At 38.8% G+C, this 17,882-nt stretch overlaps 2 protein-coding genes across 2 annotated transcripts; both read right to left on the minus strand.

Moving 5' to 3' along the window:
- Positions 1 to 287: 287 nt before the first annotated feature.
- On the minus strand, positions 288 to 14,197 carry LRRC8B (leucine rich repeat containing 8 VRAC subunit B). Its single transcript, XM_019027993.4, has 2 exons — positions 12,059 to 14,197; positions 288 to 4,095 (listed from the first exon to the last, which is right to left on the minus strand). Exons 1-2 carry the CDS (start codon positions 14,195 to 14,197, stop codon positions 3,823 to 3,825), a joined length of 2,412 nt encoding a protein of 803 aa, XP_018883538.1. The 3' UTR covers positions 288 to 3,822.
- A 3,007-nt stretch (positions 14,198 to 17,204) lies between these two features.
- LOC129523580 (uncharacterized) lies at positions 17,205 to 17,267 on the minus strand. Its single transcript, XM_055351902.1, has one exon. The coding sequence runs from the start codon at positions 17,265 to 17,267 to the stop codon at positions 17,205 to 17,207; it is 63 nt and encodes a 20-aa protein (XP_055207877.1).
- Between the last annotated feature and the right edge of the window lie 615 nt (positions 17,268 to 17,882).

Consider the following 17,882-nt stretch of genomic DNA (forward strand, 5'->3'; position numbering starts at 1 on the left):
CAGCTCTAAATACTGCAGGATGGGCAAAGTAAAACTACTCAATGAGACATAATTACAGGCACTGGCTTCCTCCTAAATAAACACATGCTCAAATATCATTGCAAATTTTCTGGCACAAATATATTCTGTTACTGTACAATTGCTGATCAAATTTAGTGTGGTAGGTGAGTGGAGAAGAAAAACAACATACCTTATGTGCATAGGATGATGCTAAGAGAATGTGAAGATGGAAAGATGAAAAGAAAATTTTACTGAAAACACAAGAAAATAATTTTAAGGGCACAGAATAATTGTTTGATTATTTTAATGGTTTTTGAATGCATCAATATTATGCAATATTTTAATTAAACATAAAATTTTAATCACATAACACTTGAACCGAAAAAAAATTTTTCACTATCAAACAATGTTATGCAAATACATCACTGCAGTGCACCACAGCACACCTATTGGAGCTATGCCACAGCACTGAGATACTGAGGATCTCTATTTACCCTGTTTAACACAATGTGAAGTGACATAAAATACAGTGACATACAGGGGAAAGAAATTAAGACTGGGAGTGAAGAATGAAAATATAGTATCTGTGTGCCACACAGATGTACCCTGATGTAAGTTAGGAAAAGAACACTACTCCTTTACTGGAAAGCTCAAAAACACTTAGGTTCTCAGATTAAGGTTGAGCATGTGATTTCTTCTAAATGTCATAACTTAGGGAACAGAGCACTTCATGATTAATGAATTAAAAAACGTGCTATCATACTTATTTAATCTACAACCTCCTGCAATTTTGAAAAAAAAAAACCACTAGATATATCAAAACCTAATGTTGTAATTTGCATATATGAAGTATGTGTGTCTGTGTGTGCATGCAAATAAAATTAATCCATGCCATTACTACCATAAGCTATGAATTTTGTTCTGAATAACCTCCACATTTATTTTTTGGAAAATGCATATGTATTCTTGAAATCAAATGCCAACGAAAGTCTCATAATTATAATTTAACAAACTTAATTTTCTACATTTAAAATTCTCTTATGTGAATATGAACACTTGTAAAATAAAGATCTGCTCCAACAGTACAGTAAAGGTGGTATGAACACCCTATTTTTTATGTGAAGTAGTAGCCTCATTGTTCCTTGCATCAGGGCTACCTTGTCTCAAAAGCGACCTAAACACTGGTGTATAAGGTTTAAATTAAAAGATGTAAAACCATGGCATCAAGAACAACATAGATTGCACCAATAATTATACCCTAGTGTGTGGAAAGCAGTTTATAATATTCATTATTAATCCTGCTAGTAAATTCCTCTAGAAATTTACGTAGGTGATAAGGAAAATTTAGCCAATGACTTTTGCAGTTGAACCAAACCAGTGACGAGCCATGGAGAAGTTCGTCAGGTGAATGGTAGCAAATCTGAATTTTGTTTTGAAATTCTAGCTAGTTATGTGGCCAAAAACATTTAAGCACTTTTGGAATATTCATGTCCAAAACTTAATCACATGCCACACTGGAATCAGTATACGTGATAATTCTATTGTGAAACACTAAAATAAACATCAACTCACACTTAAAAAATGAAAATAACAACAAAAAACATGGATATAATTAGAATCTGTTTTCTGAAGTCCTAGAAGTTTCATCAGTTATACCTGCTTCCCTGAGAGCTGAATGTTCTGACTAAAGGCAAGTTTTGGTAAGTAGTTTATTTTTACACTGTTCCTTTCCGTTCAGAATAAACAATAATGTGTGAGTCAGTGTGTTTGGTGTCCTATATTCCTGATAGCTAATATTATTCAAATTTCATTTGATTTGAATAATTCTTTTCTCTGAACTTTAGTGCAGGAGTGTGTGGCAGGTGAGGGGAAGCTCTATTTGCTATGCTTTAAAGACTCACTTTCATCTTTCTGGAACAAAGCAAGAGAAAACACATACCACGCACCACAATTCCATATACACAGTACTGTTTACCTATAGTGTTTTCCAGTTTTGTGTAGGTGCAGTTAATAGATTTCTTCATAGTTATATCCAAAATGAAGAGGTGGCATCATAATGCCTAGACCCTTAGGGAAAAACACATTAAAGATGTACATTTCCCAAAAATGAGTCAGTTGATTTTATTCATTAAAAATATGCATAATAAAAGGCCAAGCACAAAGCTCTTTATAAAAAGGAGCAAAATGTATTTTCCAGAAGAGTTAGATAAAGGCATGAGATGAATTTCAGTTAAATGGATCTATTTCTTTGTGGGTTTTGAGAACTCATTTTAGACACTGAATAGAGGCTGTTTTACATTATAATCATAGCTAGAGATTACATAGATGGAGGGAAAAAAAGTCTTTTGCTTTAACTCTTACTAAATTTCTATAAAGTATTTTAAAATCAATTTAAAAACCAAATCTGTACCTCTCCCCTCTATCACAGTTTTTGTAAGTAATTAAGAATTTTACCCGTACGATTAAACAGCGACTACGGAAGAGAGAGGTAGATGATTCGGCCACCCTCTCACAAGGAAACCCCCAAATACTTTAGGGCATTAAACACAAGGCTTTTGTTATCCAAAAGTAATTAGTTGCAGAGTACAAAAACATTTTGGAGCAGAATGTACATAAACATGAGTCATAAACAGCCGAAACCAAGAACACTAACAGTAAGTTCATAAAGAAATGCATAAATTCTATGTATCTTACAAAAATGATCCTCACAGCTGTTGAATCCAAGATTATACAATAGAAAATATTTATATGTTTTACATTTAATATAAAAATTCTTAACAAATAAAAAAAGGCCTTGATGATAGACAAGAAGAAATTTTAGGGAATACATTAATTTTCAGGATGCCCCGAGGATAATACATCTTAAATACTCAGCTCCTGTTCTAGGCAAAGGCCAAATGCAGGCATTTTCTCAGGGTTCATCATTGGTGTTAAGAGAAAACCAGGTTAAGGAAGACTCAAGCAAGCTGGGAAAGGAAGTAAAAATTAAGCCAAAAAAGAATTCTGCCAAGCACAACATACCCTATCTAAAAAAATTTAGGAACATAAATCAAAGACAGTCGTGAGTATACATCAAGAAAATTCATATTGATGAGTTTATGGTCTTGGTGATAAATATCAAAACAGGAAGTCAGTTAAAACAAGTGTGCAAATAAGTAATGGGGACTGGGGGAAGAAGAGGAGAGAATACCTATACAGTCTTGAAGGTAAAGACTGCAAGGAGGAATTTAGTCATTTCATAGCTCCCAGTCCACCCTGGATGTGCATTTCTTGCAACATCTCAATAAGTTAAAGAACAGTTATTCACAAAACTTCAGGTCAGTGTTAACAGTTTTTACCTGGTTAATTTAGGGCTAGACACTCAGTTGCTTTAATAAGACATTTAGTTATGGTTCATCATAATAGTCACCCATTCTTCATCTTTATTAACTTAGAAAATTTTACTTCTCATTTAAAGCCCTGGAGCATTTTTTTTTTTTTTTTTTTTTTGAGATAGAGTCTTGCTCTGTCACCCAGGCTGGTGTACAGTGGCACAATCTCGGCTCACTGCAACCTCCACCTCCCTGGTTCAAGCAATTCCCCTGCGTCAGCCTCCCAAGTAGCTGGGATTACAGGCGCACGCCACCACGCCTGGCTAATTTTTTTGTAGTTTTAGCAGAGATGGGGTTTCACCAGGTTGGCCAGACTGGTCTCGAACTCCTGACCTCAAGCAATCCGCCCATCTTGGCCTCCCAAAGTGCTGGGATTATAGGCATGAGCCACCACGACCGGCCGAGCATATTTTTAAAAATGATTTTGAAACATGGGTCTCTTTTCTTTAAGTCAACATTTGTCTAAGCACGTCTGTAAACGTTCTGTTACAGGGAGAGGAAGAGTATTGAGCAAGTTCTCCTCAACAATCAGACAGTTCCGTTTTAGGGACTGACATCCTTCTAGTTCAGGAGGAAGTGTTTCCAGGTAATTACCAATGAGCTCCAGATGAGTAAGGTTTGACAGCTCACCCACATGAGGGGACAAATTCATCAAGCTATTTTTCCCCAAAAGTAAACACTGCAGCTTTTTGCACTGAAACAGCCCATCTGGTAGCATCTCAATCTGGAAAGGGAAGAAAAAAGAAGCTGGTAAAATAGGTTCTTGGTGGCTTATGATAAGACATTTACCTTTTTTCCAAAAAAAAAAAAAAAAACATTTCTGGAGGTTTATAAGTGATGCAGACTACAATGATGATAAATTTGAAGTAGATGAAAAGATAGAGGGAAAATGAAGACAGGAGTACAATGAGGAGTGAGGACTGTGGCTACCCTGGACACCTACATCCTTGCTGTATATGGGTGGGCAACGAATTTGGTTTTAAACACTCTAACAAGCAATTCTTAAAGAAAATGTAGTTATACACACATTGTCGTTAAGATAGAAACAAACCAGTGAGAAGAATCATAATTACTCTTGAGTCCTTGATCAGAAATAAATTACCCTCAAGAGTCTTCATAAAAAGTTTACTGTGTAATGTAATGAATAATACCCTTAAAAACATCCTAAGAATCTGACAGCAGACTGAAAACTTTATTCTTTTTTAAAAAAGCCTACAGAAGCAGAGCAAAAAAATATGATTATATATACATGCACATTTCATTCCCCTCTACATACACATACACCTGAATATTTACTCTTGTTCCTTCCCTCTGGCATGGTTTCAACTAAATAATTTATAACACAGATAATTTTAAATATAATAAATATCATGCAAATTAGGTCAACTCCTAAAGCTGCTCCCGTTGACTGCTGCCCTATATGGTAGACAGGTTGCATGTCAATTTCTAAGGGAGCCACAGTACATAGAAGAAACAGGGTTTATTGAGGAAAGACCTCCAGAGAAGAAGTTGAGCACATACACAATCCCTTCAACTCATCACTTCACTGAGGGATAAGTCTGGCCTCAGCATAGATAGACTGCACATACCACCGCTCCCCACCCCCCATAATACTCTACATATTGGCTGGGGACAGGGGCCACCTACAAAAACTATGAAATAATGTAGGTTCCTTGGTTCCAAAACTGGCTTTGTTAGAAACAGGGATAAAAAGGGCACTCAGGGACTTGGCCTATATCCTCTGACGGGCTAATGCAGACCGGCTGGGAGACAAGTTTCTAGGGCCATCCAGAACTGTCTCTCCTCGAAAGGATAAATAGCTTTTATATAAACTAAAAAATGACCAAATTCCATTAAAAATGTTAATGATGTTGTAAACTCCATTCTCCTACATCACCCCTCCCTCTAACACACGTTCAGTGCTGTATATCCTTAAAAATAAATCTAATGATTGTCACTGCTAAGAACAACATTCCATATAGATCATCATTGTACACCAAAATATTAGATATAAACAAAGGGAAAAATATCTACCCTTTACTTTCATTTCCTTCCCAAGAGCAGATGCAAACCCTACATATGCAGACTTACATTGGGAGATGAGGCAGAAAGATGAGAAGAAATGCAACCTCTTTCTAAGGCAACCCCTTCTGCACAGAGATACCTGCAGCTCAGAAGTAGGATCAATGATGTCCAAGTGAAGGAAAAAATCAGTCCTTTGCAGTGTGCATTATTAAGAGTGCTTGTTGGTGCCTATGAAATGACTCAGGCAAACTGGCTAAAAAAGAAATTAGGCTTGGCTCATTTATATTCAGTGAGCACATGCTGAGCCTTCTAATGTGCCAGGCTCCCAGCTAGGTGCTGGGATAAAGTACTGAGTTAGAAAGACTGCCTTTGAAAACTTTAGCCTAATGCAGGTCACCATGGACATCTCAGCCTCAGCACTGTTGACATTGTGGGTAGAAAAATTCTTGCTGTGGGGCTGTCCTGTGCAGTGTAGGATGTTTAGCAGCATCCTCAGCCTCTACCCACCAGTTACCAGTGCCACTCCCCTTCCCAGTTGTGACAACCAAAAATGTTTCCAGACAAATGTCTCTTGGGAGGCAAAATCATTCCCAGTTGAGAACCACAAGTCTCACGGAAGAGAGAAACATGAAACGATTACACAATTATCTGTAATGAGTGGTATGAAGAAAAGTGCCCTAACCTGAGCTGCATTAGGGAATTCCGTATTTCCCTTCTTCAGTCAGCTTCAGATTCCCAGCAAGTACCTCGTTTAACTGGACTGATTTCCTACTGGGTGATTACCCTGAAGCCACTGCCCTCACTCTCTTGTCTGGCTATCAGCACTACCACATTCCCACCAGTCTCCTTTCAAATCTCTACATCTGTGATTTTAGTGAACTTCTTAGGCTCCAGTAGAAGAGAGGGATTTCCCAAGGTAGAGGGAGTGGGCCTCAGGGCCAGCCCCTTAGCATTGCTGCTGTGAAAGTGAGTCAAGGGCTGCGCTGGCTATGTGCGAGGGTCCATCTCTGGGGCTCTCTCTCCAGCTCTCTGCCCAGCTAAGGCACAGGATCTACCTCACCTACTCTCATTCAATTTTTCTCAAGGAGCCTGGGGAGTTTTGTTAAAGACTCAAGACTTTCCTTCAATTCAGCAATTTTATCCTGAAAAATCTACTTACAGCTTTAAAAATAGTTTGCCTTGAAGCTTACAAGAACTCCAATTTTGCCTGGGTCAACAAATTTTATAAAAAATGTTAGAAAACAATTATTTAAAACTAATTTATTTAGCATGCCTTTTCTTAGACTGTATGACACATGAGCCAGAGAGCCAAAAATTACCTTAGTGGATCACTGATTTCTTCTAAAAAAACCAATGGGAAAGCTTACAGACTACTATGGGGATGACATACTTCAACAGTAGTTTTATGGAATAAACTACAACATATAATACACACATACATAAACTATATGATAAACTACAAAATAGATGACAACAACAAAAACTAATGGCTATATTATCTCTCTACATCCTAGAATTCTCTGACAACCAAATGTCTTCAGCAAAATGAATTGAAGTCTCCGAGAACAGGATGGTTTTCTTTTACATCTATGGCTGACATTGTTAATTAAATACCCCTGGCTTTTTCCCAGCGGCTGAGATCTTACTTTAGAATCCTTCTCAATACCAGATTTCCTTTTTTTTTTTTTCTGGCCAATGACACATGCCATCTCAGGAAATGCTTACCAAACCCTAAAGTCCAATCATTTCAAGAAACACAGCTGAATATTTCTGTTTCTAAGTAGTAATGCCAAAAATAACAAAACCCAGTGTCACATAGATGATCTTCAGAAGGAATTTCTACATTATTCACCTTCTGGCTAGAAGTCTTCAAACTAATATAAGAAAAAAAAAAAAAGCACAAATGTGGAAGTAAGAAGACCTAGGTGTAAATTGGACTGGTCTAAGATTTCAGCAAACCTAGCTCAGTCCTTTCCCATGCCTTGTGCTTCTCTCCATTACAATCAATGCCACCATAATCCAATTACTCTTTGGCACTGTGATAGGGATGGATCTTGCCTCCATTTCTCCCACCTTCCACATCCACCCGCATATACCACTGTACCCCATGTAGAATCACTTGGATTGATGCATAGGAGACATAGTAGAAGAATAGCAGAGTAGAAATCAGAATGTTTGGGTTCCATCCTAGCCCCCTTGCAAGGAAACTTCAGACCTCAGGTGAATTGCTCTGAGCCTCAGTAAAATAAGGGCAGTGGACTAGAGTAGGGGCTGGTAAAGTTTTTCTCCAAAGGACCAGAAGAATAAGTATTTTAGGCTTTCTGGGCCAAGAGGCAAAAGTGAAAATATTATGTAGGTCCTTATATAATAGAAAAAATATTCCATACATTTTTAAGTAATGAAATTCAAAATATAACAATTGAATATAATTTTGTTGTAATACAGGCCCACTAACAAAAATGATGGAATCTATTTGTAGAAATTGAAATTTGAATTTCATATAATTTTTATGGGTCACAAAACATTCTTTTGATTTTCTTCCCCCAACCATCTAAAAATGTAAAAACCTTTCCTAGCCTGGGCTGTATAAAAACAGGCAGTGGGTAGACTTGACCCCCAGGCTGCAGTCTGCGGACTCAGTGTTCCTTTCAGGTATGAGAGTCTTTGTCTCTTGTTTTAAATCTATACTCCTACTTCTAAATCATAACTGATTCAACCTTTCCATGGGGTTTTGTTTCTTGGCTGTCCTCTCCTAAGCCTTTTATATGCTACAATCAGAGCCTCCTTTGAAGGTATCAGTTCAGGCTAACTAGCACTTTCAAGCTCAAGTCTCACCCTAGTCACTATCCAATGAATCAAACATGAATTTGACTGGCAGACTTCCAGGCACTCTCCATTCTGACCCACCTTACTAAATGGTCTCATCTCTTATCATATTTGGTTATGTTTTTTTCAGTCCTCTGTGGATGACCTCTATTTTTTAACACTTCCCTAATCCAGTGTTCTTAGGGTATGCTTCACAGAACACAAGAGTCACTCTATTAAAAAAAGGTGTCTTGCTCAAACACATTTGATGAATATTGCATACCATCTCTCCTTGGAGTAGCACAATGTATATTCATATGTTAAAGGCTCTGAAGAATCCTGCAGCAAAAATATGATCAAAAGAAACATTTAATGTTTTTTGTGGTGACACCTATTACCGTCCTATGGAAGACACCCTGAAGTGCCTGCTCAGTGAATATCCGCCACCCAGGGACTGCCCAGCACGTTCCCATGTCGAGGGAATTCCCTACCTTATGAGTCTTGGTGGGTAGTAGAGCTCACTTTCTACTAGAGAAACTACTGCCACCAGATTCTTGTGTTCTCAGCTCTCCTATAGCCACATTGTGGGCATTCATTAGCTATGCCAATCAGTTGCTCAGACTCGGACTTTGAACCGGGGCTAACACCACAAAGAAGTGGAAGCCATGAAGAATCTATTCTGTGGGAGGCCTAGGGTCACAACAGCAGCAACATCAAGTTTTCAAGAACAGAACCAGTGCTCTGAGCTGGTAAGGTCCTCGGCAGTGTATCCTCACCATTGTGCTTTTCCGCTATGATTCTGGCTACAGTCCTCACTGCTGCCTGACTTACTTTGTGCCTGACTGTTTTCCAAGCTTGGTTTTGCAATCTTTTCAGTGGTAATATGAGATACCTAATATCCTTTCAACTAATGTCTTTTCTGCTTAAGAGGTAGTATTTGTTAACTCCATCTATAAACCTGATACACTGCCCAAGTCTTGAGATCAGACGTTTAAAATGCCTCTTATAGGAATCTTTATTAACTGCCATTCCACATGGATTAATTGGCTTGAATTTCTTTGTATATGCATGTCTAACTATGTATGCAGCCAATGTGGTATTTTCTTTTTTTCCTTTTTTGAGATGGAGTCTTGCTCTGTCGCTCAGGCTAGAGTGCAGTGGCGAGATCTTGGCTCACTGCAACCTCTGTCTCCCGGGTTCAAGCAACTCTTCTGCCTCAGCTTCCTAAGTAGCTGGGACTACAGGCGTGTGCCACCATGCCTGGCTAATTTTTTTATTATTAGTAGAGACGGGGTTTCACCATATTGGCCAGGCTGGTCTCAAACTCCTGACCTCGTGATTCAATATTTTGATCTAACTCAGAATCATGAGACTCTGAAGGTTGTAAATAATCTTAAAATTAGTTAAATCCCCACATGAAACATGAATTCCTGATGCCCTTTAACAACCTTCCTACTGAGTATCTGGCAGTCCCTGTCTGGAGAGCTTTATTAATAAGAAAATGACTTTTCCCTCCTCAAATGCTCATTCAATCTTTGAATGCTATATGGGAAAGATGAGAAATCTTCCCCTGATGGCCCTAGTTTTCTCCACTTGCCCTAAGTTCTAACACTGTAGCTATTCCCAGCAAGTTTTGTTCTCCACGTAAATTTTTCAAATATCTGAAGACCAATATTGTAGACAATTCTCCCGTCCCACCTATAGTTCCCATTATGAGGCTAAAGTATTCCATCAGAGTTTTCATCTTCCTGGTGGCTGTCCTCTGATGAGTTTTAGTTTATTTATATTGTTGCTACATAGTCTCTGCACAGTGCTTCTTTGACCCTAAGTTCACCAATTCAAAGATGTCATGTTCATCACTTTGGCTCCAAAGATGATCAGCAACTACTTTTTCTCAGATTTCTGGGACAAGCCACTCAAAAAGATACCATTCTATTTTGGTTATAAAGTATTTTCAGCATAAGACTTTTCCTGTGCTACAAAGTATTCTTTCTTATTCAAGAAAGCATGTGTCTGATATTCACACTTATTCTTTCAGATATGGTCCAGGATTCCATAAACTTGGTGTCAAAAGTACTAATGGTCTTAAGGTTTCTTCATTACATTAACTTGGTGGAAACATTCACCTGCTCATACATTTAAATAATGCATGGCCAGCTAACAATTGAATAAGCTCCGACTTTCAAAAATCCATTTTTGAAAGTGATTTAACTGTGTATAACTGCTTAGTGGAACCAATGCCTTTAAAAATAATTATTTATATTTTTATTATAAATTTAACAATGGAAAAAATGTGATCAAAATATTAATATTAATCACCTGCATAATTAAATGGCACTGATACACTTCTAGACTTGTGATTTTTCAGAGTGCAGTCACTAGGCCAGCATCATCAGCTCCACCTGGGGACTTTTTAGAAATGCAAACTCTTGGGTCCTACATCTGGCCTACTGAATCGGAAACCCTGGGAGCGGGGCTCAGCAATCTGTGTTTCAGCAAGCCTTTTGGATAATTCTGATGTACACTGTTAGTCTAGTTCAATCCTAATGTAGTTTTAAAATCTCATAAACCTTTAAGATCTGAAGATGTCTCATTTATCTAACAATGGACTCTCTCCTTTTACATAGGAATAAAGTCTGGGAGTTCTAAAAATCAGCATGAATTTTGCTCACATCCCCCAATTTTCTGGTATTTATCTAACACCCATGGGTTTCAAAAATAATGTATGATTAATATGTTTATTAGCCAACACCATGCTCATAGCTATATTTACCATGACATATGAACTACAAAAAGTCTAAAAGATAATACATTTTCTTTCTTTCTTTTTTTTTTTTTTGAGACAGAGTCTCGCTCTGTTACCAGGCTTGAGTGCAGTGGTGGAATCTTGACTCACTGCAACTCCACCTCCCGGGTTCAAGCGATTCTCCTGCCTCAGGCTCCTGAGTAGCTGGGACTTCAGGTGCATGCCACCACGCCCAGCTAATTTTTGGATAATATATTTTGAAGTGTGGTGGAATAGCTGTACCCATTTTCAAGTAGAGGAATGTCAGTTTCATCCCTTGGTAGATTTGATTTCTGACCAGGTTTTCCCTCTTTCTTCCCAAATGGACATTAGCCTCACTCTCTTGCCTTTAGACTACAGTGAATTTTTCCTTTTTCCTTCTCCTCCATATCTTAACCTAGGAAACTACTCATTTATTTTGTTTTTTCATGGTTTGGTAAAGTTAAGTTTTCTTTAATTTGGTTTTACTATTGCAAATTTGGTTCATTCTAAAGCATGGATCCTGGAAAAAGCTTCTAAGAAGCTGTAGTGTTGCATTATAGAGGCAGGCCTTTCATTTTGAATCATCTTTCTAGACATGCATGCAGATTTCAAATCTTTTTCACCACATCACAAAAAGGATTTATGAATAATTCATAATCCCAGCATTTTAGAACAAGAAGTTATTTTATTATGACAGATTTGGAAAGCTGAAAAGTTTTGCCAAACTCCCTAAATACCTAAAACCTTTATAAAACAAAAAGTAAGCTCTACCATAACGAATTAAGTAGTTTAAAATACTTTGTGATGTTTATGTAGAAAACTGGGAAAAAAAACAAAGAGAAAAACATTTGCTGAGCAACTATTATGTGCCAGGAACTGTGCCAAATGCTTTTCTGTTTTTTCATAAAATCTCCACGATGACTTGTAGTTTAGGTTAAAAATGGATGCTCAGTGTTTTGGTAATTTATGCAAGATCGGATTGGGCTTGGCTTGAGAACACACAGTATGATTTGAAGTGTGTTTTCTTTCCCTATGTAACGCACTACAAGTACGGCAGATACTGAATAAAAGAAAGAATGGATTTACTTACATTGTTGTTGGTCACAGCAAAGTACTGCAAATTACTCAGATACTGGATTTCTTCTGGAATGAAGGTCAAGTGGTTATAGCTTAGATCCAAATAATGTAGTTTAGTGCATAGGAAAAGCTGCAAGGGCAGATTCTCAATATTATTATGGTCCAAAGAGAGCTGCTCTAGGTTAGATAATGCCCCAATCTGTGCAGGAATATAAGCAATGTTATTGTGCCACAACTTTAAGCAGGAAAGATTCTGAAGATGCTGAAAGCTAATGATCTCTTCCACAGTTTTAAGGTTATTTTCCCTTAGGTCTAACTCATGCAAATTATTCAGGCTGAAAATGGAATGTGGAATGCGTTCCAGGTCACAGCTGATCAGTTCTAGGCTTTTCAGATTGACCATCTTTTTCAAGTTGTTCAACACAACCAGTTTACTTCCCTCATTATCAAGGGACAGTTTCTGCAATGAAGGCAGGAGGTCTGTAACAACCTGTGGGATCCGGGAGAGGCTGCTCTTCAAGTACAGGGTCCTTAGATTTTTTAAGTCCTGAAAGCCCTCCAACTGCATAGTACTCAACTGTTCAGGGAGAACACAGCCCGAAAGATAAAGTTCCTTGAGATTCTTGAGGTGAAATACCCAGCGTGGGATTTTTCCCATTTCAGTAAATTTCAGGCGGAGAATTTTTAAATTCTCCTCTAGAAAGGCCAGTGCAGGATGGTCTACAACCAGAGATGAATGGTACACACGAAGCTCCTTGAGGTTGACCAGCTGTGAGACTGCAGAGGGCAGCTTCACCTCTGGGATAAGCTCCAGGCTTAGCACTTCCATTTCAGTTAACTCAAAGACATTGTCTGGAAGACCGCTGAGCATAAAAAGATGCAGTTCTATCTTGTCCTGGGCATTTTTCACAAGCTTACTTTTCAGTTTCTCAACTGTCCATTCATTATTGAGGTTGATCTGTTTCAGTTTGTTCTCACTGACCTCTGATAGGAATATGGAGAAGCGTTTGGAATAAAGAGGATCATACTGATCAGCCAGATGAAGGATGAAGGCAAAGTCATTCTTGACATCAGGGATGTCACTGTAGTTGCTTTTTTCTCTTAACGCCTCAAAGGAATATTGCTTCAGGGAACTCCTCAGCATCCACCACAGGCTGTAGGAAGAGGTCAGACCATAAAGTATAACCAAAATGACATAAAATGAAGCCAGGACCTTAAAGATTTCTGCCAAGGAATAGACACACTGGTAGCGCTTATATCCTGTAAAAGCCTGCACATCAACTGAACAGTCGATTTCAAGAGTGATGTAGGTTAAAAAATATGGAACATAAGTTATGATGAGCACAAACAAAATGACTTTGACTATTATCTGTTTCAGATATACTCTATAAATGATGTCCTTCTGCTCCACGTGCATGCGGAATCTTTTCACTTTTTCAAAGATGGCTTTGGCCTGTTCACCCTCCTTCTTGTCCAGGACACTGGAAGTTGGGCTTTCTATGCCAGCTGACTCCAAACCTGGCTGCGGGTAGGGCAATGACTGTTTGCCGGAATCTATGTCAGCTGAACACCCTGAGGACGAAAGCAAAATCTTGGACTTGGAGAGTTTCAGAGGCCTCACTGACTGCTCAGCCACTGTTTCTGACAGGGCGCGGGTGGTCCATGGAGAATCGAAGCACTTGTGAAGGATGGCCACAAAATGCTCGAGCCTGGAACTGGTACTGGGGTAGTGAAGCCAAAAGTTGCTGCAGGCTGCAAAGATGAGCGTGTGCAAGAGCACCAGATAGGGGAAAAACTTTGCAAACCAATGGAGCTGTTTCTCGTAACAGACGGCATCAATATAGGAGTACTGCTGTCGGTGGAGGTCATTCTGAATTCGGAGGGGGAGCGGAAGCGGTGTCCCAGGATTAGAGGATGTGTTCATGCTGGCTTTCAGGATGTCCCAAGGCACGGCACAGTGATTGTCAAATTCCACTTTGCATGGAAGACAGCACAGAACCCTGCTCTGCGTCAGCTGGAGAGCTCCGGCCAGCACGGCCACCAGCAGCATGATCAGTGTGATGTAATACCAGAAGACGTCCCACCATGGTTTTAAGATGTGATAAGATGACTGGGCATCTGCTAAGCATTTTAGCTCAGTTAGTGTAATCATGACTTTCCCTTGTAGGAGGACAGAAACTGGAAGAGGGAAATAAAAGAAACACTACTGAAGCAAGTACTCAAATAAGCATTTTACTCTAATATTCATACACACATGCCCTCCTTCCCAAGTAGGATTTAGCTCTGGGGTAAAACCTAAAAGGAAGAGCTGATTAAGGGGCACATAAGTCTTCTGGTTTCATTTGAAACCATAGGCCATCCAACTCTGAACCATAGTCTCTTAGATGGGGGACCATTTAGTGATAGTGACTAGAAAGAAATTTAGGGGTAGCCCTTGAGGTAATTATCTCGTTACCTCTTGTATCTCAACTCCAGGCTAGGCTACTGAAAACCAGGAGCCCATTTTTCTTCAACTGACATTTGAAAAACTTGTTCCTATGCTACTAATATTTTTTTCTTTCTTTCTTTCTTTTTTTCTTTCTTTCTTTTTTTTTTTTTTTTTTGAGACAGGGTCTCACGGGCCTCAGACTCTTGGCCTCAAGTGATCCTCCCTGCTTGGCCTCTGAAAGTGCTGGAATTACAGCTATGAGTCACCACAGCCAGCCACCTAATTTCCAGTGGTCACATTTTACCTTCCAAAATGCCTGAGTAAGCTCCTTTCCACACCTTGTCCCATGTCTGAAGCATCACTTACAGCCCAAGAGTTGTTTTAGTCATCACAAGGAGCCTCTTTTAAGCAAGCTCTGCTTTGTGAAATTACCCCTTAGGCTTAGAGGGGTCTATAATTCTATGCCCAAAACAACCTGTCACTGAATGCATTATCTCCTTTCCACACAAGCTTTCGCTTTGTAATTTAAGTACATGAGTATTAAAAAACTTAGAGTATTTAAAAGTTGGGAAGTATTTAAAAGTTATGGCTTAAAAAAGAATAAGAAAGAAAAGCTCCGCTAGAATATTCTATCACGGGGACTCCCTCTCATGTTTAATGTTGTGATGGCAAAGTACTAAAAGGATAAACGATTAAGGCATATTCCATTATTAAATTATTTTTGCCTTCAGGAAAACAAGATTATCTTGTATTTTCATACTGAAAAGTATTCAGACAACATTCCTGAGAATTTCTATGTTGAGTCTTACATACATCAATTGTTTCAAAAATTGCTAATCAGAAAAATCCAGATGATCTATAAGATGGCACAGAGTAAGGTAAAAGGAAATATGTGGGTCTTAGAAAATATCTGGTAAGAAAAAGAAGAAAAATAACAATGGTAGCATGGTGCCCCCTTGCTGGTAGTCTAGCTCTAATCTATTTTCAAGGGCTTCTCTTGGATTTTCTTGAGTCTGAAGTCTTATCATTTATTCTGGGCCAGAGTTACTCTCTAGACACTCTAGTATTAGTAGCATCCCCAAGGAAGCCTTTTTTTTTTTTTTTTTTTTTTTTTTGAGACGGAGTCTAGTGGCGTGATCTCAGCTCACAAACCTCCGCCTCCTGGGTCCAAACAATCCTCCTGCCTCAGCCTCCCGAGCAGCTGGGACTACAGGCGCATGTCATCACGCCCAGCTAATTTTCGTGTCTTTTTAGTAGAGACAGGACATGGGGTTTCACCATGTTGGCCAGGCTGGTCTTGAACTCCTGACCTCGTGATCTGCCCACCTTGGCCTCTCAAAGAGCTGAGATTACAGGCCTGAGCCACTGTGCCTGGCCAGGAAGACTTTTTTACTCTCATTTGCCCTCTTTCTGGGGTCTGGTATCCTGCCTTGAACCTTAGAGTCCCATTACAGAGTCCCTGCTCCCTGTTAATAAGTCTCATCCTCAGCATATTCCTGACCATCTGACCCTGAACCCTACAGCTTCATGCTCTTGTACCTGTTAAGACATTTTACAATTTCTGAGCTTAACTGCTGGACTGGAGCACTACTTTCTGCTTGTGTCCTCTCTGGGTATCACATAATATTATATGGATTTACCTTCCTCCTAGGACCTACAGGTGGATTATACAGCTCTTCAGGGCTTCTCTCCTTCACTCCAGTTTAGTGGATCTATTTCTAACTCTCAACTCTTCTCATTCTGCCTCACCTCTCTGCCTTACATAATTGTGTGTCGAGGTAAGACAGAAACTAAAATGAGAGGAATACATGAGGCAAAGAGAAAGTCCTGGGCTTAGACCTCAAAATACTATAAATATGATGTGGCCAGGGGTGTGAGGGATGGTAGAAAACACTGCTGGATGAAAGAAAGAACATGTGAAAAATAGTTTAGGATTTTAGTTGACATGTATGCATACTTTCAGCTAGTCATGTGACAGCTGTTACACTGAAATATTGATTATAACATCTGGCCATATTAATAGGTAAACCCAGATAAAAGAGCTGCAGTCCTTCTGTACCTGCCTCGTGAGATCACAATACTGAAACCCAATGCTCAGTTACAGGTTAAAGATAAAATGGGCAAAAAACCAACCAGGAGCTGTTGTTTCTAAACCATTTCCTACAGAGGAACACAGGCAATTGATGATATTCAGCTGAGATAATAGATGACTAGGTGAGCCCGAGAATTTATCTTTACATTTTTGCGCAACAACCTCACAGGTGAAAGAATAGTGGATTTGTTCCCAAGGTAGAACCAGGTCGGTGGAAGCTTTAGAAAATGACATTTTGATTCAATCTGTGGTGGAAAGTCATCGAACTGGCTGCTCTGTGAAACAGTTCAGCTCTATGTCCTGAGCAGAATCTTGATAAATAAAATGACCATCCATCAGGAGAGTTGCAAAGGAATTTCTTGTAATGGATAAAAAGAGTGAAGCAGATAATTTCAAAGGGTTCTTTCAGCTCTAAATTCATGTTTCATTTGTCCTCTCAAAGGTCCTGAGAATTAAATTCATTTAAGATATGCAACTGAAATTGTAGAAGAATGAAAACAACAATAGCTCTAACAATGATAAGGGTATTTGACAGAGTGAATATTTATTCAATAAAAATACAAGTCAACATTGACCAAAAAAGTGTTTTAAATATTTATACTTACTAGAGTGAAAAAAATTAAATAAATCCAATATGCTTCAGTCAGGAGGTCTACACCTTTTGAAGTTTCTTAGACACACCATCTCTGTGTTTGTCTTCATTCTATGAGAAAACATAAATATCTTGAAATAGCTACAGTCATTCAAACAAACAAACTGGAGATACTGTCTCCAGAAGCCCTCTCAGTCATAAGACATGACATGGCAAATAGATTTTCACACTCCGGGCCTCAAGCAATCCTTCCACCTTGGCCTCTCAAATGCTGGGATTACAGGTATGAGCCACTGTGCCTGGCTTAGATTTTCATAGGTCAGTTTACTTTTCACACTGGGGCACATTCTGGCAAAGGTGTATCTACAGGGCCCCACTCACATTCATTAAACCATACTCACTCCCTGAACTTCCTTTCAATTACAGGTTAGTTCCTACAGCAATTTAAACACAATATATTTTAAAATTCTGTGTCTACAACACTTAGATGAACACAGCTTTTCTAAGTAGTCGACATATGTTAATTTCTCTCACTCATTCCTCAAACACAGTCGTTCTTATTTGCATTTTTCAGACGGCTTGTCACACCAAGTGATTTCTGTACCCATATTTAAAACCAAACATCTATCCAAATAAGTCTCAATGCTCCTAAAATTTAGCCTACCAATCTCATTAGAAAAAGTGACAAGTTAATATACTTTTTCAGATACAGCTCAGAGATATGG

The sequence above is a fragment of the Gorilla gorilla genome, chromosome 1 (assembly GCF_029281585.2).
Source record: "Gorilla gorilla gorilla isolate KB3781 chromosome 1, NHGRI_mGorGor1-v2.1_pri, whole genome shotgun sequence".
Lineage (NCBI taxonomy): Eukaryota > Metazoa > Chordata > Mammalia > Primates > Hominidae > Gorilla > Gorilla gorilla.

Excerpts from the sequence above, each read along its gene's own strand:
- LRRC8B (XM_019027993.4), bottom strand. The coding sequence starts at position 14,197 with ATGATTACACTAACTGAGCTAAAATGCTTAGCAGATGCCCAGTCATCT. Across the intron at positions 4,096-12,058 it reads TTGCTGTGACCAACAACAAT|ATTGAGATGCTACCAGATGG; the intron begins GTAAGTAAATCC and ends TTCCCTTTCCAG.